We start from the raw sequence: 27,982 nt of genomic DNA on the forward strand, positions 1-27,982 counted from the left end.
TGAAACAGACACTGATTACAAAATTTTGTAATCTGTGCACGGTTTAACGCTTAGGCGCGTGCACAGCTGCTCGCGACAAAGCCCACGGTTTCAACGGTGGCCCTAAGTGGATTTGCTGCGCTGCAAACAATGGGGGTGGGCGTCGCTGAACGTTGATGAGCGCAAAGACCCAAATTGCCACGCGGCTTGGTGCGCCTTGCAGGTGGTCGGGCGCACGTAGGTATAAAAAGTAGGGGCAGCCGTAGTGAACGATCAGTGAGACTTGAGGGTCCGCTTTTTTAAGTCCCAGAGGCAGCGAAGCTGGTTGTTAAGTTTAATCCCGTTCTGAGATCCCCGTGGTGGTGAGCACAGCGTAAGAATGGCTAGTGCGGTTGTTGAGCATTGCGTGACTCCAAGCAAAATCCCCCTTCCCGCCGATGATGATGAAGAAGAAGAAGAGGATGAGGAAGAAGACTGGTGAGCTTTATTTTTTCGTGTATTGCCAACCAGGGCCTTGATCGCAGAGTGCCCAGTCTTTAAGTGCGTCAGGGGCCTACATCTCCCCCCCCCCCCCCCCCTAGGGAGCTGTAGGCCCCTGGCGTGTGTTTGGGAGGACCTTGTGGGTCTCTACGATGGCGAAGCTTTCGAGGTGTGTGCAGGTTCTCTAACTGCAACTCTGCCACGATGCTCCGTCTCGAGCTGCTAACGTCGTTTGTGAGCCCTCGTTGTGACGCAGGCATAGCTAAGCTAAACATTTTAAATTGTACCAGGGTAAGCCCACTGAGGTATATAGAGCTCTTTTAAGACGCGACCTGGCCACGGTGACAACTCTACAAAGTGGTCTATCGGGTGTAAACTGTATGGCAGCCAAATACGCCAGACGTGTCTGTTCTAAATTTGCACGTTAAAAACCAGAGGGCCCGGAGACTGCACACAAGCTGACAACTCTCCTCGTTTAAGGCGTAATTGCGAGCGTGTCTCTCAACTAACAGAAGGCCGAGTGGTCGTTCTTGAGACCTTGCATTAAATGTACTAATGTTCACTACTGGAGTAGAACGGTTGTAAATGTTGTGGATTTGCTCTCTAAATCGCCATTGTGGTGTACAAGTAACATTGCGTCGCGAACGCCTCGGTGTTTTTAAACGGTGCACGTGTTTGTAGGTCCACTGTTAGATGATGAAGGCTTCCTCACGCATTGCTAGGTCACGATGTTTGGACCATCTTTTGCCACTTTCAGAAATCACTCAAATGCCTTTTAATATCGGGCTAGCGTTCTGGATCACGCAACGAAATTAATGACGAGAGGTTTTCTTTAGCAAGTTACGGTACCGAAGTCCTTTTTTTTTTACAACCGTCACAATTGGCTCTTGTGCTATTTTTTTTACACATGGGAATACGCTTAAGCTTTTTAGGCACGTGTTTGCCTGCGTTTTTAAACGTGTAAAAAAAAAATACTAGTCGGTGTACCACGACGAGTTTTTTTTTATAAAGTTAATGGGTGTAATTTGGGTTTTAACACTCGCAGACCTGCAAGCCAAACAATCTCTAAACGTGGTTTTTTTTTGGCGCGTGAGGCGCAGTTTAATTACAATTCCCACATTTTTCAATCTGTAATACGGTACATCCAAGATTTTAAGCGTTTGGACGTGTAGGTAAAGGTGAACTTTCTAAATTATTTACGGTAATTTCCTGACCGTGACCCCCCCCCCATGGTTTTGTGAAACGCGTTAACTCGTTGTTTTCCTGCCTGCTCTACCGATGGCTTATCTGACCCAGATTGCATAGCCCGCGTGTGTAATTCCAAGTGAAATGCCGTGATCTTTGTTTTTGGAGAAAATTGCTGCATAACGATTGCTAAAACGCACTCTGCATTAGGTTAGTTTTTTGTCTTAAGTACTGTATTGGCAACACCTGAAATAACTGTAGTTGGTGCAGGTGCGCTCTGCATTGATGGCACCGCTCCGAATATACAACCGGATTCGTTGATGTGCTCTTGAATTGCCTTGCACGATTATTTCGCAGTCGAAGCGTTTCTGGGTGGCATTTTTTTCAAAGATGTAAGCAGCTTTAAATATCGCATTTGTGCGGTGAGTTGCAGGTGCTGCAATAGCCTTTTTGTAAACTCGTTCCTTTACAGCTGCTTTGTTTTAATTTATCCCCCCGCACCTCCCTATTAGCGCTGTTGGCGACATACGTCGCCAGAGTTCATACGTAGTACTGGAATGGGGTTCTCGGCGAAGCTTGTGCTGTAATGTTTTTGTGGCCCTCGCCATCCCGAATACATTTTAAGTTGTGGCAATTCCGAATCTAAGAGTGGTAATGGTCTTGTATTTGACTTGGGTTTCCACTCATGACTGACCAGGCGAGGTCGCACCATTGCCGTATGTTATATGAACCTTAAATCTTCGTAGTGCATGCCGTTGGATATCTGGTATGAGCTTAAGGGTGTTGCATTAACGCTGCACATGTCATCCTCTTGGTTTGCGTTTACCGAGGGTGTAAAATCGGTACGTGAGCAGGCAACTGAACTTTAACCAAAATAACAAATGGTTTCTAAATCCTACCCCTTGCATTAATCTGCTTCTGTTGCTTAGCTTCGGCTCTTCAATGTTGGTAGTTGGCGAGCCACCCAACCACGTCACGTAAGGATACTGGAACGCATATGTTCATTAGGGGCTACCCATTTAGTACGCATGGAGAGGGGGGGCGGTAACCAAAATACGTTATTGGGGGTCTACTGAATGTACGTACGTTTTTAACACTGGCTTTCGCAACCAATACTATTCATAAAGGTTTTTGGGTTAAATCTCGTTATTAAATGTTGCAACCCTCCACCACCCAACACGGCCAATCGGTAACAAAGTCGAGTAGTTTACTATTTCAGCCCACGAGTGAGAATCCACAACATTTACAATTTGAGTACGACGGACGTTTCGCTAGAAATTATATGCGGCATCTTCTGGCGATTTGCCAGACTGCTCTTCTGGCAAGTCGCCCGAAGATGCTGATGTAATTACGTCTTACTCCAATTGTAAATGTTGTGGGCTCACTCAACACCGGTGGGCTGAAGTAATGCATATTTTACTTTCACGTGACTTATGGATTGGCCGTGTCGGGTTGAGTGTTGCGACACAACTCTATGTATAACCCAAAAAGCTTTTATGAATGTACATACACATAGGAAACGGGGGGGGGGGGTGAAGCCTCGATAACTTGCCTACATTGGCCTTCAAATGAGTTAGCTAGTCCGAAGGACTGTTTGCTTAAACACGTTTTAAATATCGGCCGTTCTATAGGATTCGGGGGGTGCGTCAAGCGTACGTACACAGGTGGGGGGGGGGGGGGTGTAAAGTAGGTGTGCGTACAGGGAGGGGGGGTCTGTTTTGACAGATTTTGCGTACGTACTAAATGAATGGTCCCTTACCGCTAGAATAGGGTGGGGGGGGATTGAAGGAAATGTGGTACCGCCCCTAAAATAAAGCGTGTGGAAACTATTACAAATGAAATACGTCCCCACTTGAATTCGCCTTTATTTTGCTGCGAATGTGATCAACTGCCCTTGTAGCCCCGAAATCCTTGAGGTGGCAACTGCCATTCAATTGCTGGAAGAAGGCAAGCAGAATCTTGCCGACGGAAATATCCCGTCAGCTGTGGATGCGCTCCAAGACAGCTGCGCGCTGCTGTGAGTAGCCACATTATCACACCCGTGCTTTGCATTGGCCCACTTTTGCATCATTGTAATCTCCGTGATATTTTTTGTCTTTGCCAGAACTGACGTTGGTGTTGTATCTGCTATAGTGGTCTTCCTCTTTTGGAGGTTGCCGTCTATAAACCCAGGATACTTGCAAATGAGATTCCAGATCTTAGGATTATTTGGGTGATTTCAAATAAAATCCAATACGCCCTGGTATATTAAGTGGCAGATGACATTGGCTTTGTAACAAGATGCTATATTGACTGAGCCCTTTTAGTAGTGATTAAGCCATGGGTAGCATTTTATGCTTGACTTGAATACGTAGTTTCTTTACAATATGGTAGTTTTATTTAAATGGTAGCATTTGGGATATTTGGTCCACGTTTCATCTACAAAAATTGAAATTATGACATTCACTTGGTCTAATTGCACAGTTAACATGTTTAAAAACAATGAATAAAAAAGGTTTTAAATAAAATGCAAAATAGTCAGCAGTCTGGTTGCGACTGGTATGTCTACCCATCCTGTTTGGTTAAATCTGCTATGATGCTTTTGTCACAGTGCCAAGGAGTTTGGGGAGACTGCAAATCAGTGTGGGGAAGCATACATGGTGTATGGGAAAGCATTACTTGAACTTGCCAGGTGGGACTACACTGCTCATGGTTTTTCTGTTTTATTCAAGCTGCATGGTGCATAGTCCTTGGTGTTTTTGACAAGATTAAAGTCTTACAAATGGCTCCTTTCTCTTTATAAACTTTTTTGGAATTGCTTATTTGTAGCAATCCATTATGGCTTGATTTGACCATACACTGCTGTCCAAACTGTGACCACCTGTTGCCATACACTAATGCTAGCCCAACCCTAGGTTCTTTACTGGACTAGGTTTCCCATTAAACTTACTGAGCATTTAATTTGATACCTTTTTTGGAAGTAGTTGCTTTATATTAAATACTGGATTTTAATATTCCTGTTGCCAAAAGTAATCGGTAAACCTATAAGCACATGGTTTTTAAAAGTCAATGTTACTTGAGTACCAAAACGCTGCACCTTACATGTTGAAAATTCTAGATTGCCTTTTGTATATTGTGTTAGAAATTATGACTTGTTACTGAAGCGTATTGGTGCTTGTGACACGCGTTTAATGTTTTGTTAGGAAGTTGCTTAAATTAACTTGTCATCCCACGGTGTGATGGTGATTAGACCCGATGTCACGTTCAGATTTGTAGCAATGGCCCAAAGGCTGGTTTGTATATTGCCTGCTGCTGCTAGACGGCCCCAGTAATGACACGTCGCGCACCATCTTAATGGCCTATTGTGCCGTGTTGCCATTAATTTCGGTACTGAATATGCAACAGGACTCGAGCCACCTTGCTACATTGTGTGTGTGTACAGGATAGAGAATGGCATTGTAGGAAAAGCCTTGGAGGGAATGCCTTTGGAAGAGGTTGGAGTAAGCAATGAAGAGTGTAGTGATACAGACATTGTGGCAGGTATGAACACAAACTTTGCCTTAAGGCACTTATTATTATGCTGTCATATGGAAGCTTACATTTTCGATTGAAAAAAATCGCTAAGAATTTTACTTGTGCAATGTACTTTGAACTTTTACTTAATATTCCAATACTTTGCATTGGTTTCTATATTGTCTTTCTGCCCTTCCCAGACTTCTGTAAAGAGCTTAATTGCCCATCAATTTCTTTCAGCCTAAATGCCAACATTTGCCAAAGTGTTTTTGTGCAATGCCTTATCTGGAATGTTAAGGTTTCCAAATAGTGGGCTGTTCAACAAATGTGATTACCACATTTTATTAGAATCTTCATGCTTCGGACTGCTTGTTTTAAATTTGAACTACTGCCCAAGTTTTTTCCACTGTACTAAATAGTTTGCAAGTAAACAGACAATGCTGGCCACGCAAGATTGTTTATCGTGTAGTCTAATTTGCATCATACTTGGTATCCATTTTATTGTAATGCCACTGGCAGATGACGTTCAGACGGAGGAGGAGATGGAGCAGCTTCGTGAAAAGGTTTATGATGCCATGTCAGAGGGGAAGTTGAACAGTGACGCAGAGGAGGTTGGCTTTAGAGATGGAGAAATGGAAGTGGTAGGCATGCAGGTTCAGGAACAAAAAGGTATGTGGGTACACAAGCTTTTCCAAAGGTATGCAGTACTTTTGCCTGACTTCCCTGTGGCTTTTATAGTTTATCAACCGAATTTTAGATCTGAAAAATTGGACGATATTTGGTCATGTCTCCTTGTGCACAATATTGTGGGGTTTTGTGCTAGCTTCACGTTTTTATGTATCCTTTGTGGAGCTTGGATCGTACTTTAAATTCTGTACTTTCGAAACGAGTGACCATTAAAAATAGAATTTGGGAATTTCAACTCCTTCTTATTAAACCTGTCTCATCCCTGCCACAGAATCTGAGGATAAGTCTGCAGCAGAAGACACAGCTGTAGAGGGTGACCAGAAAGTTGAGGTGGAGATGGCAGAATCTGTAGTAACAAATGCCGTGGATAAATCAACTGCTACAAATGGCAGCTTCTCTGAAGAGAAACCACGTTCAAGTGGCAGCCTTGAGAAGCCTGCAGCCCCTGAGGAATCTGTAGTAGCCAATGCAGTGGACAAACCAACCTGTACAGATGGCAGCACCTCTGAAGAGAAACCGCCACGTTCAAGTGGCAGCTTTGAGAATCCTGCAGCTCCTGAGGAATCTGTAGTAGCCAATGCAGTGGACAAACCAACCTGTACAGATGGCAGCAACTCTGAAGAGAAACCGCCACATTCAAGTGGCAGCCTTGAGAAGCCTGCAGCCCCTGAGGAATCTGTAGTAGCCAATGCGGTGGACAAACCAACCTGTACAGATGGCAGCAACTCTGAAGAGAAACCGCCACATTCAAGTGGCAGCCTTGAGAAGCCTGCAGCCCCTGAGGAATCTGTAGTAGCCAATGCGGTGGACAAACCAAACTGTACAGATGGCAGCACCTCTGAAGAGAAACCGTCATGTTCAAGTGGCAGCCTTGAGAATTCTGCAGCTCCTGAGGATAAACTTGAGGAGCCTGCTGTTCTAAAGAGGCACAGTGACCCACTATGTCCAGATAGCATGGATCATGGAACTGCTCATTCGAATGACCTCAAGGAAACAAGTGGGCTAGTGAATGACGATGTCGATAAGAATGAAGGCCAAGGTGTTATCTCCAACGGAAAGCATGATGCACCTTGGGAGGCCTTGGTGAAAGTTGGTGAGAAATGTGCATAATAATTTAACACTTTGGGCTAGATTGCGTAAATATAAGGTTTGTCACGTAAACCGAACATGCCAATTCGTTACTAGTACAGCACACCAGTGGAACGCCACGCCACTATTTACAATCTGAGTACGATGTTTTGCCAGTAATTACAACTAGCTTCATGAGGCGATAGCCAGGTTTTGAAGTCCACTTGTTTCATTCCTTAAATGGAGGCGTAGATGTGGTGACATGACCAATCTTTTTGCACGAAGTGGGGATTAATTAATGCATGTACATGACAATGGGTTTCTATTGCCGTTTTGGTTATATTGTAATCTGTACATTAGACATGCCCCATTGTACTTCCTGCTTGTGTAACTAGCCCTACCAATGGTAGTCCCTAAATTGCCGTGCGACCTATACAGGCATGCATTTAAACACGTTGACAAGTCGCGTAGCACATCCAACCTAGTGATGCAACTCGGTTGGCTAACATTGGCAGGAAGTGTAGAAATAGCACAGCAGATTAAGACTTTACCTGGTTAATCATGTCCTTCCAGTGATTGCTCAGTTTGTACCCATCTTTTCAGTTGAAATTGTCTATCTGGATGGCTTCATGAACGAATCTGATAGCCAGTGGGTTTGCCAGTACCTTCATCTTGGAAAAATTAATTTCATATGAACCCATGGTTAAAACAATGATCGGCCGAGGTATTGGTCCTGCCGTGTTTTTTAGATCTGCCTTCTATTCACGAACATGGTCAGAGACGTGTCACTTTCTCCAATGTAACTACTACTGCAGGCACAGCTTGGTTTGTAGACACCGGTATATTACATGTCGGGGATCCCATCCTTCCAAGATGAGATCGGATCACGAATTTTATGTACTGGTAAATTGAACCTGGATCTTGTTCATGCTTTTGGAAATATTTTTGGTAACCCCTGCTGTGTATGGCAAGATGGTTTTGATTGGATCCTCCGATGGCTCTCCCCAAGGTTGGTGACAGCTTTACAGATTGTGTGGTCCGAATATCCATTTATCTTGGGCTTGGTGTACGTGCTCCAGTTCACCGGCCAGGTGGTACTGGTTGGAGATGCAACGGGCCCTAATGGTGGAGTGTTTTGAGGGAATTCTTCTGGGTTGGATGGTGGTGGGAGTTGGATTTTAGATGGGCATCTGTGGGTGGCTTTTCTGTAGACAGTATCCCAAATGAACCATCTGGTCTCCTTTACGATTTAAAACATCCGAGAATGGTAACTTGCCTTTTCCACTTCCCATGGGGCAATTTAATGGCTGGGTATATGGAATTGTGATTTTGGTCAGTTTCTCTTGCCTGTTACAATCAAAACGTCAATCTCTTTCTATCAGCGTGACTTTAAAGACCCAAATAGTATTAATTCCTGCAGTCACGAAAGCTTTAAATCACAGTTTACTTCCAAGCAGGACTAAGTCCTAGCTATGTGAATGGTTCTAATTATTTTTAACCATGAAACGCGTTCCTTCCGAGTGGGCAGGTAGGGACTTGGTTGGACAGCGCATTTGTGCACAACAAAGGGCTCACGGTGATGTGACTCTCTTCAACCAATCCGGGAGCGTGCATGTTGGTGGGCAGTGGAAGCTGTTCCTACCTGTGTAATACATTGTTAAAATACAAGTCTCTATACTTCAGTTGATTACCGTTAGTATGGCTATTTTAGGACAATAGCAAGGTAGTACAATAACAATGGGCTGTGCATGCATAATGTACGTCAAGTACCATATAACCCAAATCGCAATGGATACCGCATTCATTAATCTCCCCCCAATTCACTAGCGCACAAGTGTGTACACGTGGTTAAGGAACGAAACCGACTTCTCCATCTGACTATCGCCTGATGACGCTAGTTGTAATTCCTGGCAAAACGTACTTGGATTGTAAATGTTGTGGCTTGGCTCTCCAACACACATATGCTGTACTCGTAACAAATTGGTATGCTGTTTTACGTGAACCCTTAATTGGCTGTTGGGTGTGTTTCGGGACATTTATGCAATCTAACCCAACCTATACATAATATTGGTTTCGAAAGCCTACATGTTTAAAAATTGGTAAACATTGCTCTTCACCAACGTTAATCTGTTATGCCCCTTGCATTTCTCCTGCTTTTTAAAATCTCTTCTCCTATGAAGACACTAAACCAACAGCCCATTCCTCCATGGATATACCCAACAGTCCAAAAGGGGATTTGGAAGAAGGTGACGAGGCTGAAGTTGATATGGCCGAAGATGTTGCAAAGGTAACTGAAGATTGGCGACAGCTTGCTGCACAATTTATCCAATGGCTCCTGCATTGCAGATATTGGCCTGTTTTTACATGCTTTTATTGAACTCTCTTCGTCTGTATGCTCAAATAAATCTTAACTCAATTTTTACACTTCCCAATGCTATCGACTGCAAACTTCCTATAGGTATGTCATACTGATGACAATACTCTATTCTATCATTGAAAATTAATATTTTTCAACTATCTTTTTTACGGCTCTTGTCGATGCTCGACTCTCGTTGGCTGTAAATCACCACGGTCCCTTGCGTTACGGGGAGCCACGCCGAGGGGTGGGGGATGTGGAAGGAAGGGCGAAAGGGGCAGGAAGGGGCAGCTTGGACAGTACATTTCATTAAAGCGTGTTAAAAAGTGTTTAATATTTTTGTAGAAGGAAACAATGCTCTTAAAATATCCATGTACAAGGGGATAACTTGCCTTTTCAAAGAGGCTGGTTTAAGCGGTGTCACTCAACTTTGAACCTATAAATTGAATCTTGGCCATGCACCATTTGCGTCTAGGTAACTTGAAAGTAGATGGGGTGCAGGGGGGTGTAAAAGGCTGCTGCTGTCTACTGCACCCAATCGTGTGCATTTACAATAAGTACTTGATAGCCCCATAAGCCCAAAAAATGGCTTGCTGGGATATCTTTTTGGCTTGGTGTGGTTATACCTTTTTCGTTTTAGTGTTTGCCTTGGATTACGGCAGCAAGCTTTTTAATAATTGGGCTTGTGCTTAAAATGTCAACCGTGCATGGAATTTGCAGTTGTACAGGGACAGGATGGTGAATTTTAAGTGAGGGTCTTTTTGTGGGGTGAATTGATTTGCTCCTGGGGAAGTGCATGCCTGGCAAATCCCATTTTTTTTTGGTAAGTAGAAAATGTGCAACTGGCATACTCCAGGAACATTCACATTAAATTATTCAAATGGCCTGATCTGGTTCAAATGATGTAGTTTTAGCTGGAATGTAACTCTCAATATTTAAACTCTTCAGGACACTAATGATGTGGATAATTCGCGAGAGGAAGTTTCCCATATGCAGCTTGCCTGGGAGATGCTCGACCTGGCAAGGGTCATCTGTACAAGGTAGGACCTGATGCCAATTTCTGGACTACATTCGTGGCTAACATTTATGGGTTTGCTAATTTGATTTCTGTACAGCTGTTTTAATAGTAGTTTGCTTGTCTGTTTTACTCACAGAAACATTTTCATAACAGTATGAAATATGGGTGGCTTTTTTTTGCAGGCAACGCAACCGTGAAGCGCAACTCCATGCTGCAGAGGCTCTTCTCAAGCTAGGTGAACTGGGTCTGGAAAAAGGTGCTTCACACTTTCATTCTTGTGCACGCACCATCTCCTTACATTTAAGATTTTTGAAAGTTTGGGTGGATTTGAGAGTTATTTTATTTGCTATAGCGTAAGATTAAATGAATTTCTGTTTGTAGGTCTGCAGCCATCAATGTAACAGATGGCATCCTTCCACAGCCCACTAAATGAAATCTTAACAAATGCTAATAACGTGGTGGCCAATCATTGATCCCCCATCTCCAGAACCACACCAATGGCCCTCTAGTCCAAATCGGGCCTAGGACAAGGATCTTCTAAATGAATGTGATACTCCCCAGGCCAAGTGCACAGTATCTTGGAAACACATAATTAAGACCGTAACATTGTCCTAACACTTCAAGAAACGTGTCTTGTATGCCCAACATGCCAGTGGCTACAACCTCACGATGAGCCATTGCCACCCAAAATATGGCTTTGCCATTATTTGTGAACACCATTGCAGTCTTCTGCACCTTTCCACCAACTCAAAAAGATAAGGTAACTTCCCATCACCATGTACAGAGCCAGTATTCTCAATTGCGCCAATCCCAGCCCTATAGTTAATGACTAAACGTCAACCAATACAGTAGATCGGACAACACTGAATGTTCGCCAGAGATCTGCGCCTTGATTTCAATCCTAAGCAGCAAGCAACATTCCACTGCTTGCTAGCAATGTAATTACAACCCCGGACTTTATGATCCATTTCCAAAGATCAAAGGTGGGAGCATACTTCGCATCCCTGAAAAAATACTTGCAAGCTTCCCCCCAAAGCCAACAAGGGTCCATCAGTGTAAACCATTTACCAAGATAGAACTTGGCCACAGCTGACTGGGAACCACTGGCTGTAAGTCGCGTTCCTTCAACGCCGGAATGACAGCTTTGGCTTCATTGCTGCTGCACAGGGCATCCCCCCAAGGCTTCTGAAAATACTTCCTGCTGGTCAAAAGTCCCAGGACCTGCAAAATTACAACCATTTGTGCAGCCCACAGGTTGGCATGGCCTTGTGCTAGTGTCTTTAGACTTGAGCAGACCTTCAGTGGTGGATTGTACATTAAGGCCTGGACTTCACATGCTTTCCAGCCACCCTTTTTATATCCAGGTGTGGCTAACCCAAAAGGATGCTGACAGATTATATAACTGCCATAAACTAGTGACAAACACCAAGACACACGTGTTGAAAAACCCCACCGCCATCAACCAAGGAAGGAGTCTGGCTTAAAGAGGCAAGGCTTTAAGCAGAAATGAGATTATTCTTCCACTTCGGCCAGAGGGAACTTGAATGGCTGACAAACGTGTGCCTAAGCCCTGGCAGGAAGCAATAGTCGGTGCAGTACCCAAACTGGGCTAGCCAAAAAGCTATAGGCTGATAGACATGATCATAACTCCTGGAATGCATCCTCCTGTGACCCCCCCCTTTGGTCATCCCCGAAGTGAGATTCTGGCCTAGATCTTGGCTGCTGTGACAAGTTTTGGTCCTTGTGACGTAACTTTTTAAGGCGGGATTCCAGGAATTCAAGACTGGTGCAGCCTTTAGACTTATCAGCCTAAAATACAGGTCTGGATTAGTGCTCATACTTCCCTCTACACCTGGATATGCATGCTGCTGTGCAATAAGTGACTATCTAATCTGGCCGACAAAGCCAGCTCACCCTGCTTTGCCAATGGCTTGCTACAAAGTTCAGTACTCGATAGCAAGTCTAATATTCTTAGGTTTTTTCGGAAAAGTCACGTAGGTAAAACATCAAAAAGTCAAAGTAACATGCCGCAAACCACGTCGCACAGATTGGTATGCAGCTAACCTTGCCCTGGAAACACACGCAGCTACTTTCAACAAACATCTACTCTAAACCAAGACCTAAACACCATAGCAATATTTCCAGAAATGGATGTTGAAGCAAATCTCCCATAAAACAGCTACTGCATTTCATCTTTGAGTGCCAAGCACACTGAAGTGACCAGTGGCAACACTATGACCCAACTTCTATTTTGGAGTGAAGCTGGGACGTATGCAAACCTTGCATGACCACCTTAAAAGGTAGCCACAAAGACCAAAACATGGGTCCACTTGATCCAGAAACTGGAGTACCAGTGACTGATCTCAACAATGGCCCTTGTGTTCTTGAGCTGAAATACTGTACCAGGTAAGATGCAGAACTAATAATTTGCCTTTGTCCAACTAAACACTGCAGTTTGGTTTATCACTAGTTTACCTGTACACCATGACTGCCTTGCGGTCACACCTCTTGCCTATCTCCTGCAACCTTCTGGGAAGTCGATCAAACGGTTGCCTTTCCATTCACCAGTACCTAACATCCCTCGTCATTGCACAAAGTGTTGCAAGCTATTTTAGACCAACGTGCTTCGCCCTCAATAATGAGCATTCCACCATTTGAAGCTTGGAGCTGAACAGGCTTCAAAGCACTCGCAAATGCCTTGTAAAAGGCCCAACGCAGAATATCCCTGAGTTTGATCTTCCACAACTGTCCACCCTAAACCACATCCACTCAAACCATAACGGATGCAGATACCTGATACACACATTGAAGAGAAAAAAACTGACTGGTATTCGGAACACGGATGCAATGCCGATCCACAATTACAAATTAGACATTGCAGTGCTCTCCGCTGCTCCTGCATGTGACTGGGTTGACCACCCGAATGCGAAATTGTACCTCTGAATCTACATCAGCCATCTTCCCCGCCCCCATTCTGCACATGAATACCCCTGTTATTCACAACTTTCGATCCTGGAATCGGATCTTGAAATCTACACAACTTAATTTTAAATCGTCTGTAAACTTAGTAACAATACATTTTAAAAGAGATTTATCAGCCAATATCTGCAAAATATGCCGTTTACAATCTCACCTTCATGCCTTGTGAATAACGAACACTACAGGAATACCTCCTGGATATGAAGTCTATTCCTGCAGCTTCATGTGCATAATATACTTGACTTTATTAATTTGCCTTTTTAATAACTCTAACATTTGGAAATATTTGTCTTGGCTTGCTGCATCAGTTTCTGTTTTTTAATGAATCTACCTATAGCTTGACAATATAGCTATTGTGTCCACTTGCCAAAACTGTCCATGGTGCCATATTCTCGGACGTAATTTAACGAATACCTTTCCCGTTTGTTTGCAGACAACTACCAGCAGGCCACTGAAGACTTCTTGCAGTGTTTGGCTATTCAGCAGAAATACCTGGAGCCAGACAGCCGACACCTGGCTGAAACCCACTACCAGCTGGGTATTGCCTACTCGCTGGAAAAGAACTACTCTGCAGCTGTCGAGCATTTTTCCAGCTCTTTGAAGTGCATCAACAAACGGCTTGGTATGTTTTACAGTAAAATTGACTGACGGCTGGCTAAAACCATGATGGGTTTGTGCTTGCACATCTGGCTTCAACAGTCTTTGCAAGTGCACTTTGTAATCGTTCTCTTGCCTGCCAAAACCCCTGTGAAATCCCTGGGGCTCGACCTAGGTAGCTACCCATTGTTAGTCGATTTTTGCCTTTTAGTCACTAATTACTATACGAATGTTTACTGTTTTGCACTGACTAAACTCTAGCTGGTGGGAGTTCTGGTTACAAGCCATGGCCTTTTTTGTTTGGTTGCATGTATGGTCTACAGCTCTTCTTTCAGAAGGCCTCGAGGAAGTGGAGCCTGCACAGAAGACTCCAGAAGTAGCGTTTGCTTTGGCCGAGGACCAGAAGGAAATTGCAGCTTTAAAGGAACTGTTGCCAGAGATACAGTCCAAAATCTTGGACTGTGAGGAGCTGCAGGATCAACCAGAAGTCTCAAAAGTCATTAAGGAATCCATGGTAATTGGTCTTTAAATTTACATGTTGCACTATAATTGCAAAGTTTGTCTAGCTTCCAAAAAGGTAATACTATAATCGTGGGTAGCAATCTGGATTGTTAATCATATCAATGTAGGCCACTGCCTCATCTGTAATAGTTTGCCAAAAGGTATACCTTCCTACAGAGCTCTAGAAAAACCTTCATTGCTGGAAATTGACTTATAGTTAACGTGTGACTTAAGTTTACTTTATTAAATAGTTTACCATTTCCATTCACACCACCTGATTGCAGGAATTTATTAGTATATTTAAGTGAGCCAACCATAGTAGTATTTAACTTGGTGTACCATGTTTAAAAGTTGTAGAATTTCACTTTTTGGGAAAAGTACCATTTTTGGTACTAAGGAAAAGCCCTTTATATGCTCATTTGAATCTTGTATTCATCTTCATGCAATGTTCCCCCATCTTGAATTTTGTAGGATCAAGCAAAACTAACCACGGTTTCTAATCAAGTATATGAAGCACCCCAAAAACAGTATTTAACTACTGCTTGTAAACAATTGCTTGAATTTACACCAAGCCATATGTTGATCTCCGCCTTTAAAATGTAACCTACTTGGGCTTGTGACCACAATCTCTAAATACATACTTGTAAATTCCCATGCATAATTTGTACAAATGGTTTTTATCCTGTGCAGGTTGACTCTACGGAAGAAATCAAAACAATCGCATGTGAGGTGAAGGACATTTCTCACTTGGTGAAGAAAAAGGTAAAGCCACACCATCGTATACCTGACTAAAATGTGCACTCTTGTAACTTTCAACAGCCTGGCGATTTGTATGAAACTGGTCGGTTTACTTCACTTGCTGTGCATTTAAATATCTGGACGGACTTTCTCAATGTCTGCAACTTTCTAGCTAAAACTCCCACGTCTCCACCTCCCAATTTTATCTGCCTACCTTGGTGTACAAAAATTGGGTCCTAGTGTGCTTGTCCTTGGAACCCTGAAGCTCATCGCTTTGACGTTTAAAATAAACCTATGGATGCACTGCAGATATTTAAAATGTGTCCGAGCCTTGTTTACATTGGCTTAAATATTTCCATGGTTGGCATGTTTAACTCGTCAATCCTTATGAAAGTCGTCCATGGACTCCTAGCCAGTTTTTTAGTATTACTTAATCTGTAATGCAGAATGGACTTGGTTATATATGGTACCAAAGGTTCGCTATATGCATACACTGTCATTGTCTATTCAGTGGTTCCTAACCTTAATTTATACATTACTTTTCAACTTCCATTTTGTCAGCCACCACATGCTACTAGTTGTACAAGTTGCATATGCAACCTTAATGTAATAACGTAAATGATTTGCACTCGGTAATCTTTTGTAATGTATACTTGGTGTAATTTAACTTTGCATAGCAGTGGTGAGGACCGTTTTTCTTGAGGTAACTTACTGGATGACATGGATTGGTACTGTTTTGCTGGCCTTTCATGTCGGGTTGATGTAGCATAAGCCTTAACGAATTCCACATCCTAGTCAACTTCAGCATTTGAATGCAAGTAGGGAAAATCCACTTTCAAACATACATTGCGACCAAAACGCAAAGAATGTCCCCACCCCTTAAAGGATAGTTGTGGTTGCCAGAACCTAATACTAAGCCTGGTCTTGTTAATTTTTGTTTTGAAAACTGCTTAATTACGAGTTCTGTTCAGCCGTCTTGTGGTGTATTCACGGCACGCTGGTGGCACCAGACCCAAGTAAAAACAATACTATAAGCATACTTTTGTAGGTCTTTAGAAACGCTCTCCAACATATTTTTAATTATACATTTCCTTGTAGAGGATGGTGTTGTTTCCATGAACCCCCCCCCCCCATAGTAGCCGTACAGACCAACACCAGGGGTCTTTCCACAGGCATTGGGGTTATATTGTGGTGTAGCATTTTTTAGATTCTAATGCTTTCTACCAGGGACACGGCTACACTGCAGATGTTAAATTATTTTAAAGTAGTTGGTCAGGCTTATGGGACATGCCAATTAGATGGTGTCCTGTTTGTGCACCAATTTAAAAATTCCATTAGTTTGCCTTTTTTAAGGAGAGCACTATCAAGATTCATGTAATTCTCAGTTGACATATGAAATGTTGCTCTAGAACAGGACCCTGCGGGGTGGGCTGGTAGGAACGAATAACCAAAGAATATAAACAATGTATTATTACACTTGTTTAGCCAGGAAAGCCCCACTGAGTCTAAAGGTTTTGTAGGGTCCTGCCAAGTGTTTGCAGTAGGGGGCGATGTTGCTACACCTAATCGGACGACGGACGATATAATCTATTGTAGGCTGGTTCACTTCGTAACTACCAGTATAATCCCTGACGCCCTAAATGGCTAACCTTGGCTAGAGCTGTATACACTTTTCAGATGGGCCACATGGTGAGTGTCTGCCAGAGGTTGTATTTTATGCTTCAAACGATGCTAAGCAGTAGGTCTTCATCTGGACCTGGGATCTTAGCTTGCTGGTGTTAATTGTGTGCAATTGCCTTTTAAGCCTGCGCAGTGTGGAAATTCAACTGAAGAAACCAAAAGCACTAAAGGTGATGCAGAGGACATTTCTCACTTGGTGAAAAAGGTAATCTCAACCTTGTATACGGTGCCTTTTAACATTTTGAATGAAAGCTGTTTACCTGTCGCACATTGGTTCACTACACATCAGAACAGAATGGAAACCTTTCTAAATTCTGCTCTGGTGGCGACAACATACCTGCACATGCTTACTCGTTAACTAATCTGAATTTTTTGCGTTTACTTGTTATGCCCTTTAAGCATTTCACTTGTCTCCCTTGGTCAGTCTTTAAAATATAATTGGAAGCCTATTTCCTTACAGCAGGGTAGCTTGTTGAACTAAAATTTTCGTGGTCTGTATGCAAATGTTACCTGCACTTGTGGAAACTTCTAGTTTCTTTTTACAGAGGAAGCTGGAGGGAGATGCAGAGAACAACTCTGACACGAAGAAGCCAAAGCAAACTGTAGCAGAAGATTCTATAGATGGTGCAGAGGAGAACTTGTGCCCTAATATTCGGCTTGAAGTAAGCATTTTGACCTACATAGGTGTGGGCTTGGGGGTAATTTAATGGCACTCCTTTTGCCTGCACATCCTATTTGGCAAATCAGTTTTTTGCTCCCCCCTACTGGGCGTTTCAATAACTGTTTGGATGAACAGGGGGTACAACCTGAACACTTTGGCACAGCCGCAAAACCATATGCACAACAATCCACTGACCCTGCATACAATGAAATGCATGTGCGATAGTGAGCTCAACCGCATGTGCAAAAACATGGCTGTCCCATGGATGGAAGCAGTTGCATGTACCACAATATTTCAGCTGTCAAGTTTGATCCTCAACAGAATATCATGCATTTTGTTTATCAGGATGAATCCCAGGTGAAGGAGACTGCAATGGAAGTCATGGTGTAACCTCTGCCAGGAAGAATTGAGCAGTCTGCTTGCTATGTTTTTGCAAATTCTTGATAAAAGCACTGACCGAGATGGTGCACTTACCATTTAAAGTATTTATGGCTACGTTTTTATTCTACTTTCAATAAAGTTTGCATTTGTTAAAGACTCTTGTAGCTTGCATGCACATTTGTGTGACGGCAGATTGCACTTTACATACCTAGTGGTGTGGCATTTCCCCACTTGTTTTTAACCACTTATCCAAATCAGGTGTAAAATCAGTACTGCAATATAGTCCATGTTAATGCTATAGCTATTGAAACAACCCAACCGTTTTGGGCGATTCATGTTTTGGGAAGACTATGTAGTGCCTTTTTTAATTGAGGGAGAAGTAAAACTAGTTTTGTACTGCGAAGTTACTCCTTCCAAAAGCGCAAGTACCTCGCTAGACTTTTCCCTGCAGTGGTATGGCAGGGTTCTCAGCCTTGGGTATGGTGGCACCAATTAAAGACCATAGTATCTCACCTATTTTTCACATTGACAACTTGCGTTGAACACCAATAGTGGTACCTCCGTACGTCGTTAATTCGTTCCATAAAGTAGGCCTTATACCGAAAATGACGTATACCAAATAATTTTTCCCATAAGAAATAAAGGGAAGGGAAATAATCCGTTCCGGAGTATAATAAATGATATTTTATATGGCATACATTAATGGGGTTGTACAAAATAATTTAGACACTACTTATTACTAAAATGCATACATTAAATAAAATTTAACATCACTTTACCTTGCTGAGAGGAGTTGATGGCCTACAAGGATGGTGGCGAGGAAGGGAGAGTCGTGAACGGGGTATATGCAGGGACTCATCCCGACCCATGCAAGTGTGTATCCCAAGACCCTTCTCGTCAAAACACGACGTATACCAAATTCGACGTTCCAAAGCAGTCGTATACCGAGGTATGCCTGTACTTTTAAACAAGCGCACTTCACCCTTTCAATGTGCTAATTAAAAACATTGCAATATAAAAATGCATCCAGAGGTCTGCTTCTGACCTTGCATGCAATTGGGTTGAAATAAACGGATTGGAATTTTACATGGTGGCTTAAAACGCTTAACTTTAACTTAAAATCCACTTTGGTTCTTCGGTAGTTGCGTAGAAATAAAATAAATCACAGATTACGGCGTTTCGATTGCAACAATTAACTGTCATCAGGTAGAAATACATTTGAGACAAACGGAGATACAGACCCAATGCCTCTGTCGAGGCCTTAAAGAGTGGGGGTTGGTCAGAGGTGGGTCTGCTGGGGCAGCTGCTAATTTCTCTGCTCCAGCATGTCAATGAATCCACCCCGAAGCAACCTAGGGAAAGATCGAATGGCTCTAATGAGAGCCTCGTAAATTAGAGAATTTGAAAACATTTAGCAAATATTTTGGTAATGCAACAGTCGGCTAACAGTATCCTGGTTGATTATGATCTCCTAAGATTGCTAAATTTGAAGTTAAATGTTAAATTTGACAAACAGAACTTGCATCCTCCACGGAGAGGTGGTTCAAACGTGATTTTTGAAGCTTTCGTGACTGCAGGGATTACTCTTTGGTTCTTTCGGTAAAGTCGTGTAAAAAAATTAAATGGAGTACGACGTTTCGATTGCAACAAGCAACCGTCAGGTAGAACTAAATTTGAGCAAGACGAAACACAAATTTAGTTCTACCTGATGACGGTTGCTTGTTGCAATTGAAACGTCGTACTCTTTTTTTCTTTCTACGTGACTTTACCGAAAGAACCAAAGTAATTCCTGCAGTCACGAAAGCTTCAAATCAAGTTTTAAAAATACAATTGTTTAAAACTTGGCAGGGTGGTGCAGTGGGTAACGTGCCTTTTTTTTAAGACCCACTTTGGTTTGATTCTGGACTGCCTTCTGTGGGGGGGGGGAGGTCCTCTCCCCCAGTTCTGATTTGGTTTTTGTCCTGGTTTCTCCAGCTAAACCTACCGTTAGTCATTATGCTGAGCAATTGCCTGAAACTACTCTATTGGCATCGCAACACCGTTGCCCCCTACTGCGACAACTTGGCAGACCATTCTGAAAATGTACTCGCCCTTCTCTGGGTAAACGGTGTAAATTGTCTTAATATAAATCTATTTAGGGTGAAGATGAGCTATGGCATGAGATGCATCGCCCCCGTGAGAACACTCCGCAGACGGTATTATTACGGTATTGCCTTCGAAGTAGCCTACTTGGTGCAAAAAGAAATTGGTGGCATAAACTAAACGTCTCTTACCACGGGGGGGGGGGGGCTGAAGCGCAGATTCAAACCCAGGAACTCTGGTACTGGCTCTGCTCTGATCCTAAAATCACCCGGCCGCCTTTAAATTGACATGAAAGTAATTTTGTAAAGCCATCCTTTGCCATGCGCTGTAACCATTGGAAAGCTTCACCTGAACCAGTTAGCAAGCACTCCAGCTAGCGCATGATACATTGTTGGGACGAGGGGGAACTACCCTCGCTCAATCGTATTTCAAGAGCGCATTAACAACACGCGTTGTGAACCTAACAAACTAGAATACACTGGCTTCCCATGTTTATATGCACCCCAACAGGGCTGCGCCAAATGTGTACAAAATTATTTTTAATTACTTATATTGGAGATACGAAGCACGCATTGCTTATTAATTTTGTCCATGAACACTATCGCTCGACCAGTGTTTCAAGTAAAGTCAAAACAATTTTTTTTAGCGATATCCAAGGATCCCTGCGCCACGAAAACCAAGCAAAGCACGCCACCACAACACGTTTTTAAATCTCCCAATTTGCCGCTCTAAAGTATTCGGGCATATGGTCATGGAAGAACATTCTTAATCTAGCGCTGCCTTAAAATAGGTAATGAGGCTAACGGAGGAGTCAAGCTGGATAAATGCTTTTAGGCCGATTAATCCGTGTAATCATCGTCCACGTGGCCTGTGTGGTAAAACACACTTGTGCTGGAAATCCTTTGATTATTTCATTCAGTTTGCCGAGCAAGATGAGCGATTAGAAGACGAAACGCAATGCGTCCCATGTAAATGTGCAGCCCGTTGTCCACTAACTTTGCTGCGTTAACACATTTGATTCCACACGCGTGTGCAATTCCTAACGAGTCCTTCAAAGCAGACTGTACAATGCCATCATTCATTTAAGTCTACTGTTTGAGTTCCGTTGGGTTTGAGATTTTCTTTGACATACCCCAAGGACACCGAAACAGCGGCAACAGGGCACGACAATGGCTTGGTCTTCGGGCAAGGGAATGACCACGTCGACGCGGAGAAATGTACTCCGGCGTGCCACCACAGCCGACGCGGCGATGAACGAGACGCCGTGCCAGGCGCGCTCGCAGTGCGTGCGTGCCTGGAGCTCCTTGAACAACATCCCGTCGGCGTCGCTGTCGTCTCCCCACTGCGGGCCCACCCTCGTCACGCAGGGCGAGCCCATCCTGCACCTCAACATCGGCGGCACCAAGTTCAGGATCGCGCGCTGCGTCCTCGCGCGCCACCCAAAGACACGGCTCGGCCGCCTCGCCAAGCCGGAGCTGAGCTCCTCGGAGCGCATGGACGTCTGCGACGACTACGCGTCGGCCACCCGCGAGTACTTCTTTGACCGCGACCCCGAGGTGTTCCGCCTCGTGTTCACCTACTACCGCACGGGCGTGCTGTGGGTAAGCGACGAACTGTGCCCAATCAACTACGTGGAGGAGATCCAATACTGGGGGCTGCAGGTGCGTCACACAAACCACTGCTGTCGCATCGTGTTCGAGGAGCGCCAGAGCGAGATGGAGGACAACCTGAAGGTGCAGCAGGAGCTGGAGAACGAGTTTGTGACCGAGACGAAGGAAGAGCACTTCCAGGTGAGGAGAGAAAGTGACGTTGCGACCATTGCTAAAGTCCTGCAATACAATGTAAAGCTTTGGTTTTATGGTGTCGATGCATTGATGGTCGCAAGTCACGAACACAGTCGCGAGACCAAAGTGTCTGTGGTTATTGCAAATCGAACTTTGTGTTCACACAACGTTGACGACCGATCACTCCCATGTCTTGAGTGATTAAACTGTGAGGTGGCATGAATCGTGGTGTGCAGCAGCCTTTGTCTTTTAGGAAGGTTCAGGAGCGTACAACAATACCAATGGCAGCTTGTATAGCGCCTGATTGGGTAAATGTTAAAACAAGTAAACAACATTAGTCATGTGACAGGTATTGATGCAACGTAGATCGGCCGAGGAAGGAAGGGGCGTGAGGTTTGGCAAGGAAACATTTTCATTCACAACTTGAAATGGGTAAATTATTAAAAACCATTATTCCTCTTAATGACTATAAATACTATTAATAAAGTATTGGGACCTTCAGTGTTGTGGTAGCACACACTGGATCGGAGGAAACAGTCTGATAGACCGAGTTCACATCAACATTGGTGGAGAGATCAAAGTAGAGTTCACGGGAACCATGAACGTGATAGCAATAGAAGAGTGACAAGGAGGTGGCCTGACGTTTGGGTATGGTAAGAATTATTGGCAGGGCTCTGCCTTAGTTGATTTCAGATAAGGGGCTCCTATAATCTCAACGTTCTTGAGACAAAACATAGACTCTTGAGTCAGTTTGCGTACAGTGGACATTGTTGACAAGGGGTCGATGATCAAATGTATCCCAGAATACACCGGATCTTGTCAGATCGGGAGCTAAGCCGGATTGAGCCTAAATAGCATTTTGGATGGGCGCTCACCATACCTAACGAGGTGTTATAGGGCCCGCAGCTATATTATGGGCAGCAGAGGGCTTTGCGGCAAAATACATTGTTGTACTTCACTTCTATGCTCAAACTGCACCGAACAAACGTGGTGAAGTATGGTCAATACAATACCGATGATCCGCACAATATTACCAGGCCTTTATCCAGCAGTCGATTGACAACGGGCTGTGGACTTGTTTACAAAGGGGGGGAGGGGTGATAGAGACCTGAGCACACTGCACTACGAAGCCAGTGTCCTCGGGTTGATCCCCGGCCACAGCAAGCATCGGTGGCGAGTGATATCTGAACCAGTCCTGCTCCTCTCTCCGAACCAACCAGCACTCATCAGCGTTGCCAAGTATGGTAAACAAAACAAATCCCCCGAATATCTACAGTGGGGAGATCTCCACCAGGACATGTGAACGATAATTATTTTTGTTGCATTCACACTTGTCTAACCATATAGACTGTCAGCACAGCCGCTGTTAGCAAGTGCCGACTAAGACCATTGTGGCATTAGAGGGGTAGCTTCGGTTGGCACGGGGCTCCTGTCCACCTTGCCTCTATCTAGCCCGGTGCCTGCCCCTCCCCTGACCCGTTGACCCCTGTGCAGTTGCACTGCATGCACACTCGACAGCTAGGCCACTACGTTGGCACACAACAAAGCGGTGAGAGCTGCCAAGAGTACATGATGGTTTCAAAGAACCAACTTCCATATTAGACCGGCATCTGAGTGAGGTCTAGACCAGAATTAAACACCAACTAACACTTTTTACGTGTGGATTTAGCTCTGGTTGCTGCGAGCATAAGCATAGTGCACCGATTACCATACACTACATGTAGGATTGCCACCTGAGATAGAGAATGGGAAGACGAAATAATCTCACAATCAAGGCAGAGGAGAGAACTACACCATAAATGCACCGTCTTGAGCAGTGCATTTATTGTTATTATGCAACTAACAATACCCGGGACTTTTAATGTCCTGGGAAGATTTATCGATTTCCCAGGACAGCTACCTCCAACCAGAGGAAAATCCTGGAAAACCCAGGACAAGTTGCAACCCTAACTGCATGTGTGTGACCTAGGACATACAAAACATCCACATGTACTGAAACTTGACACAAAGTTGTGAAATGTACAGCAGGAAGTAATCTCGGCGATGGTATGCATTCTATATCTGGCAGAGAAGACCGAGCACTGGTAAGCTGTGGTGGTGGTATCCATGGCTTTAGCCACGATGACATATTGATCTTTATCAATCTTCACAATTAAAAAAAGTTAATTACATTTCCTGCCCTTTGTCAATCAAGTGCTGGGCAAAGACCTCCCCATGCCGAGTTGTTTTATTGGAGGGGTTTTTTGTCCACACTTCACCACGCTGGTCCGTGTGAGTTGGTGAGGTGGGGGGGTACCCAGGAACCATTCAGATAGCACTCGCCACCGATGTAAGCCGTGGCAGGAAACTGGTAACTTCATAGCTCTGTGCGCTGAACCGCTCCCACATTCATTACGTTAACCACATGAATATTTTATTCTATTAGACAGCGCTTGACATATTATTTAAATTTGACATTATGTTAACCGCTCACAGCACCAAATGCCCAGATTAAGTTAAATGAATTAAAATGCAAACTAACACGGTCTGTTTTTTCACTTTCTCCAACTAATGTTGAAAGTGTTATTGCATTTGCTCTGTCCCATCTTTAACAAGGGGCAATGATGATGAGAATTGTTACAAAGATGACTAAATATAAATACGTTTTGTATAATGTCGTGTTGCTAATAAAGAGTTGCCCTACAGAAAACCAAATGAATGTATTAAAGGATTTTCTCAGAACAGCGACAAATAACTAGCACTGAAATGATAACCCTTGTCATCCAATGGCTGTGCGCCATCATCTAATTGTGTAGTTTGAGAGGTAACGCTACTATCGGTAATTAAATATCCACGAGGACTAACTTGTGTTCTAAAGTTTCCAGAATCCTTGCGTCTGCGTGCATTTTTTTCTTCCTTGTTTTACCACTTCCAGGACATGTGCTTTGGGCGACAGAGACGCATCGTGTGGCATTTCATGGAGGACCCTTTCTCGTCCATCCTTGCCAAGATCATGGCGGTGGCCTCCAGCCTCTTCGTGCTCATCTCTATCGTGGGCATGAGCCTCAACACGGTGGAGGAAATGCACTCCAAGAAGCTGAGCAAAGGGGAGAAGACCTCCCTGGAGATTCTGGAGACCATATGCGTCGGGTTCTTCACGCTTGAGTACCTCCTACGGCTGATCTCCACCCCTGACATCCGGGGCTTCCTCAAGGCGGTGAGCAACGGCCTCGATCTCATCGCCATCCTGCCCTTCTACATCCACTTAATGTCCGAAGAGCTCGTGGCCGAGGGGGACCACACGTATGATGGCGAGGTGCAGGCGGTGGACCGCGTCGGCAAGCTGGGGCAGGTGATGAGGATCATGAGGCTCATGCGGATCCTCCGCATCCTCAAGCTCGCCCGGCACTCCACGGGGCTACGCGCCTTCGGTTTTACGCTGCGCAAGTGCTACCAGCAGGTGCGACACAGGAAAGATTTGCCAACTGGGTCTCAAGTTTCTTTGTCAGGTTTTTTCGCAGTCGGGGGCGATGTTGCCCACATGTAATATCAATCGAGTAACTTTGTGGGTAATATTTTAGCATTTGGATGTTTTTTTCGCCAAGACCAGCTACATTGTGTGGGGTTTTTTTTAGCTACCGGAGGAAACCCATATTGGACAGGGGGAGAGCATGCACACTCCAAACAAAGGCGCCCAAGTCGGGAATAACACACAGAACCTTGTTGTGAAACATGGATGTGTTACCACTATGCAATGGTTCGTACACTGGACTTGCAATCCAATGGTTGCAAGTTCAATCTCCCAGCACAGCAGTTGAAAAAATGGTGTACGTTGATTAAATCCCTCGATTCTGTCCACTAAGTAGCAGACATCGGTACACCGCAGTTAGGCAGGTCTTGTGTGGCGGAGTAAAGTGTGAGTACTCCCATCTCTTCTAAAACGTCTGACCAACATGGAAGAAGAGGCCAAATACAATGTAGAGCTGGGTGGTGGTGGAATGCGCCTGTAATCCAGGTTTGTGGAGGTGAGGGTTGACGGATCGCACAAATGTTGTGAAACTCCCTTCTTATTGGCGTCGAGGTGCCATACCCTGGCTTTCCAGGAAAAAGCGGTACAACAAAATGTGGCCCGCACTTGCTCTGCCTGTATGGGACCGTGTTTCCCCCTCGCATGCAATGGGTTTTCTCCGGGTGCTCTGATTTCCTTCCACATGTAAATACACATTAGTTTGCTGATAATACGTTAATATACAGAGCGTTGGTTCCCTGTTAGAAGAGCTGTCTAGAGATATCTCTTGCGGTGGCGCGAGAAAGCATCTGCAGGGCTGCACCTTTACCATTGCTCCGCAGGTGGGGTGCCTCTTCCTGTTCATTGCGATGGGCATCTTTACCTTCTCGGCGCTCGTCTACTCGGTGGAGCACGACGTGCAGGGCACCAACTTCACGAGCATCCCGCACGCCTGGTGGTGGGCCACGGTAGGCCCACTCCCCCCGCTAGCCACCCTCGCCCCAACCCCTTCCCGCCCCTCCCCCCAGGGCGCACGTGCCCCACTCGTGAACAAAGAACAATGAACAATGGAACAAAAAAGCCTTAACAACATTTACCTGTCACAAAAGTATGACATGTCACATAAATTCAACACATTCGTCAATACTACGGTGGCCTTCATAGCACATAATGTGATATGAAGAGCCATTGCCCGAAACGTCGTGTATTATGCATGTTTCGTTTTAAGGCCACAATGTTATTGACGAATGAGTTGAGGTTATTTTTCATGTTTCTGCTCGCGCACCACTGCTATCACAGCATCACCAAATAATATGTTCTACCTCATATCAGAGATTATAAACTGCAGATAGCCCCCTCCTCTTTTCCCAACTTGCTCCACTACCCCTCCCCCCATGCCCTTGCGCTAATTCTGGGAACGCGGTGTCCTTGGACGTCTCGTTCGCACGCTCTGCTGCTGCTGTCTCTTATTTATGTGCATTTGCTTTCTTTTGCGAATGAATGAAATGTATTTTCATTTTTCAAACCAGTTAGAACATTTTGGCCACAGCCAGTGATCCTCAGCCTTTCACCTCTGCGTTAAAATGATGGAAAGATGCGCAATGTTACGGCAATTGTAATTATATTATTGACTATTAATTAAATATGATGGGTGGTAATTGAATGTCAATACATTTTCAATTGAGTAATTATGTATCGTTTAAAATGTTACAGTATGCCAGACATCCAACATAACTGGAAAAGCTCATACCCTGATTAATCCGGCTTTGACAGGTTTACTGTACAGCTAAAATCAACTCTGTTAAGACAGCATATATTCCTGTATCGATTTGAAAGGTTTTTGTACATTGCTCTGTTTCAATTGACACCCTGGACACCCTCGCAGACGAGGTGCTCCTTTACAAGAGACTGTCTGGGTGAACTATTGTAAGAAGTGAAGATAAACTTATTGCAATGACATAAAAAAGCCACACACGGAAAGGTGCCCGAGTTGGGAATCAAACCCAGGATGTTCTTTCTGTGGAGCACTGTTGGTGTGCAGGCGGTGGATACCTAAACTGAAAAGGGATGCGTCGGTGTGAACGTGGCACATGCAGGTGGCCATCTCCACGGTGGGTTACGGGGACATGTACCCCGAGTCATTCCTGGGCCAGTTCTTCGCTTTTGGCTGTATCTCCTTCGGCATCATCCTCAACGGCCTGCCCATCTCAATCCTCTTCAACAAGTTCTCCGACTACTACGCCAAGCTCAAGATGCAAGAGTACCGGGTCAAGCAGCGGGGCAAGATTGACTTGAAGCGACGGGTCTGGCGCAAGATCACTCATATCCTCAACAATGCAGATGGTGTGCATGGCCACGGCAATTGATTCAACTGCGCCGTCCTGCAAACTAATTCAAGAAGTGCAATCTTACTCAGTTGCACAGATTTTTTTTTTATATATAAAGTACACATAAAAAAATTGCATTGCCGTCTTCCAACGCCGATCCACACAATGCTGTTTTCACGAGCTTTTATGCTGCCTCGACAAGATTGACAATTAAATCCCCGACCGTGTTCTGTTCTGACCAGACGTTGGGGAGCTGCCCATAATTTGTTGTGCATAAGTCCTCGGTAGCACCGTGTCCAAGTGTGAACTCCACTGTAAATGGGAGTTTAACTTTGACTGCATCATCCTAGTGTAGAGGTTTGGAAATGTATTATTGGATATATTTGTCAGGAAAAAAACAGAGGGGAGGCATTGGATAGCAAGATGCTATTTGTGCAAACTCATGAGAGTGGTGAGATATGTTAAGGTGCACTATCTAACCTGGGGGGGGGGGGGGGGGG

General features: G+C 44.3%; 2 protein-coding genes across 3 annotated transcripts; both read left to right on the plus strand.

Moving 5' to 3' along the window:
• Nucleotides 1-237: 237 nt before the first annotated feature.
• On the plus strand, nt 238-17,956 carry LOC144726649 (nuclear autoantigenic sperm protein-like). 2 transcript variants are annotated; one of them, XM_078605393.1, is made up of 15 exons: nt 238-456; nt 3,545-3,661; nt 4,235-4,315; nt 5,066-5,163; nt 5,656-5,805; nt 6,095-6,916; nt 9,072-9,178; nt 10,196-10,287; nt 10,448-10,521; nt 13,678-13,866; nt 14,165-14,355; nt 15,033-15,104; nt 16,885-16,965; nt 17,306-17,422; nt 17,767-17,956. In XM_078605393.1, the coding sequence occupies exons 1-15, from the start codon at nt 359-361 to the stop codon at nt 17,809-17,811; spliced, it is 2,334 nt and encodes a 777-aa protein (XP_078461519.1). In that variant the 5' UTR covers nt 238-358; the 3' UTR covers nt 17,812-17,956. The 2 variants fall into 2 exon arrangements, with proteins under 2 accessions (XP_078461519.1, XP_078461520.1); XM_078605394.1 differs by lacking the exon at nt 4,235-4,315.
• A 3,097-nt stretch (nt 17,957-21,053) lies between these two features.
• Nucleotides 21,054-27,883, plus strand: LOC144726850 (potassium voltage-gated channel subfamily V member 2-like). Its single transcript, XM_078605805.1, has 4 exons — nt 21,054-21,674; nt 24,583-25,107; nt 25,998-26,123; nt 27,252-27,883. Exons 1-4 carry the CDS (start codon nt 21,054-21,056, stop codon nt 27,519-27,521), a joined length of 1,542 nt encoding a protein of 513 aa, XP_078461931.1. The 3' UTR covers nt 27,522-27,883.
• Nucleotides 27,884-27,982: the final 99 nt, after the last annotated feature.

The sequence above is a fragment of the Lampetra planeri genome, chromosome 24 (assembly GCF_965212315.1).
Source record: "Lampetra planeri chromosome 24, kcLamPlan1.2.h2, whole genome shotgun sequence".
Classification (NCBI taxonomy): domain Eukaryota; kingdom Metazoa; phylum Chordata; class Hyperoartia; order Petromyzontiformes; family Petromyzontidae; genus Lampetra; species Lampetra planeri.

What these genes read in the sequence shown, in the direction of transcription:
- LOC144726850 (XM_078605805.1), top strand. Translation starts at nt 21,054, where the DNA reads ATGGCTTGGTCTTCGGGCAAGGGAATGACCACGTCGACGCGGAGAAAT. An exon ending in CGAAGGAAGAGCACTTCCAG is followed by an intron (nt 21,675 to 24,582) that starts GTGAGGAGAGAA and finishes TACCACTTCCAG; the next exon opens with GACATGTGCTTTGGGCGACA. An exon ending in ACGCCTGGTGGTGGGCCACG is followed by an intron (nt 26,124 to 27,251) that starts GTAGGCCCACTC and finishes TGGCACATGCAG; the next exon opens with GTGGCCATCTCCACGGTGGG.
- LOC144726649 (XM_078605393.1), top strand. Translation starts at nt 359, where the DNA reads ATGGCTAGTGCGGTTGTTGAGCATTGCGTGACTCCAAGCAAAATCCCC. An exon ending in GGAGGCCTTGGTGAAAGTTG is followed by an intron (nt 6,917 to 9,071) that starts GTGAGAAATGTG and finishes TCTCCTATGAAG; the next exon opens with ACACTAAACCAACAGCCCAT. An exon ending in GTGCATCAACAAACGGCTTG is followed by an intron (nt 13,867 to 14,164) that starts GTATGTTTTACA and finishes TATGGTCTACAG; the next exon opens with CTCTTCTTTCAGAAGGCCTC.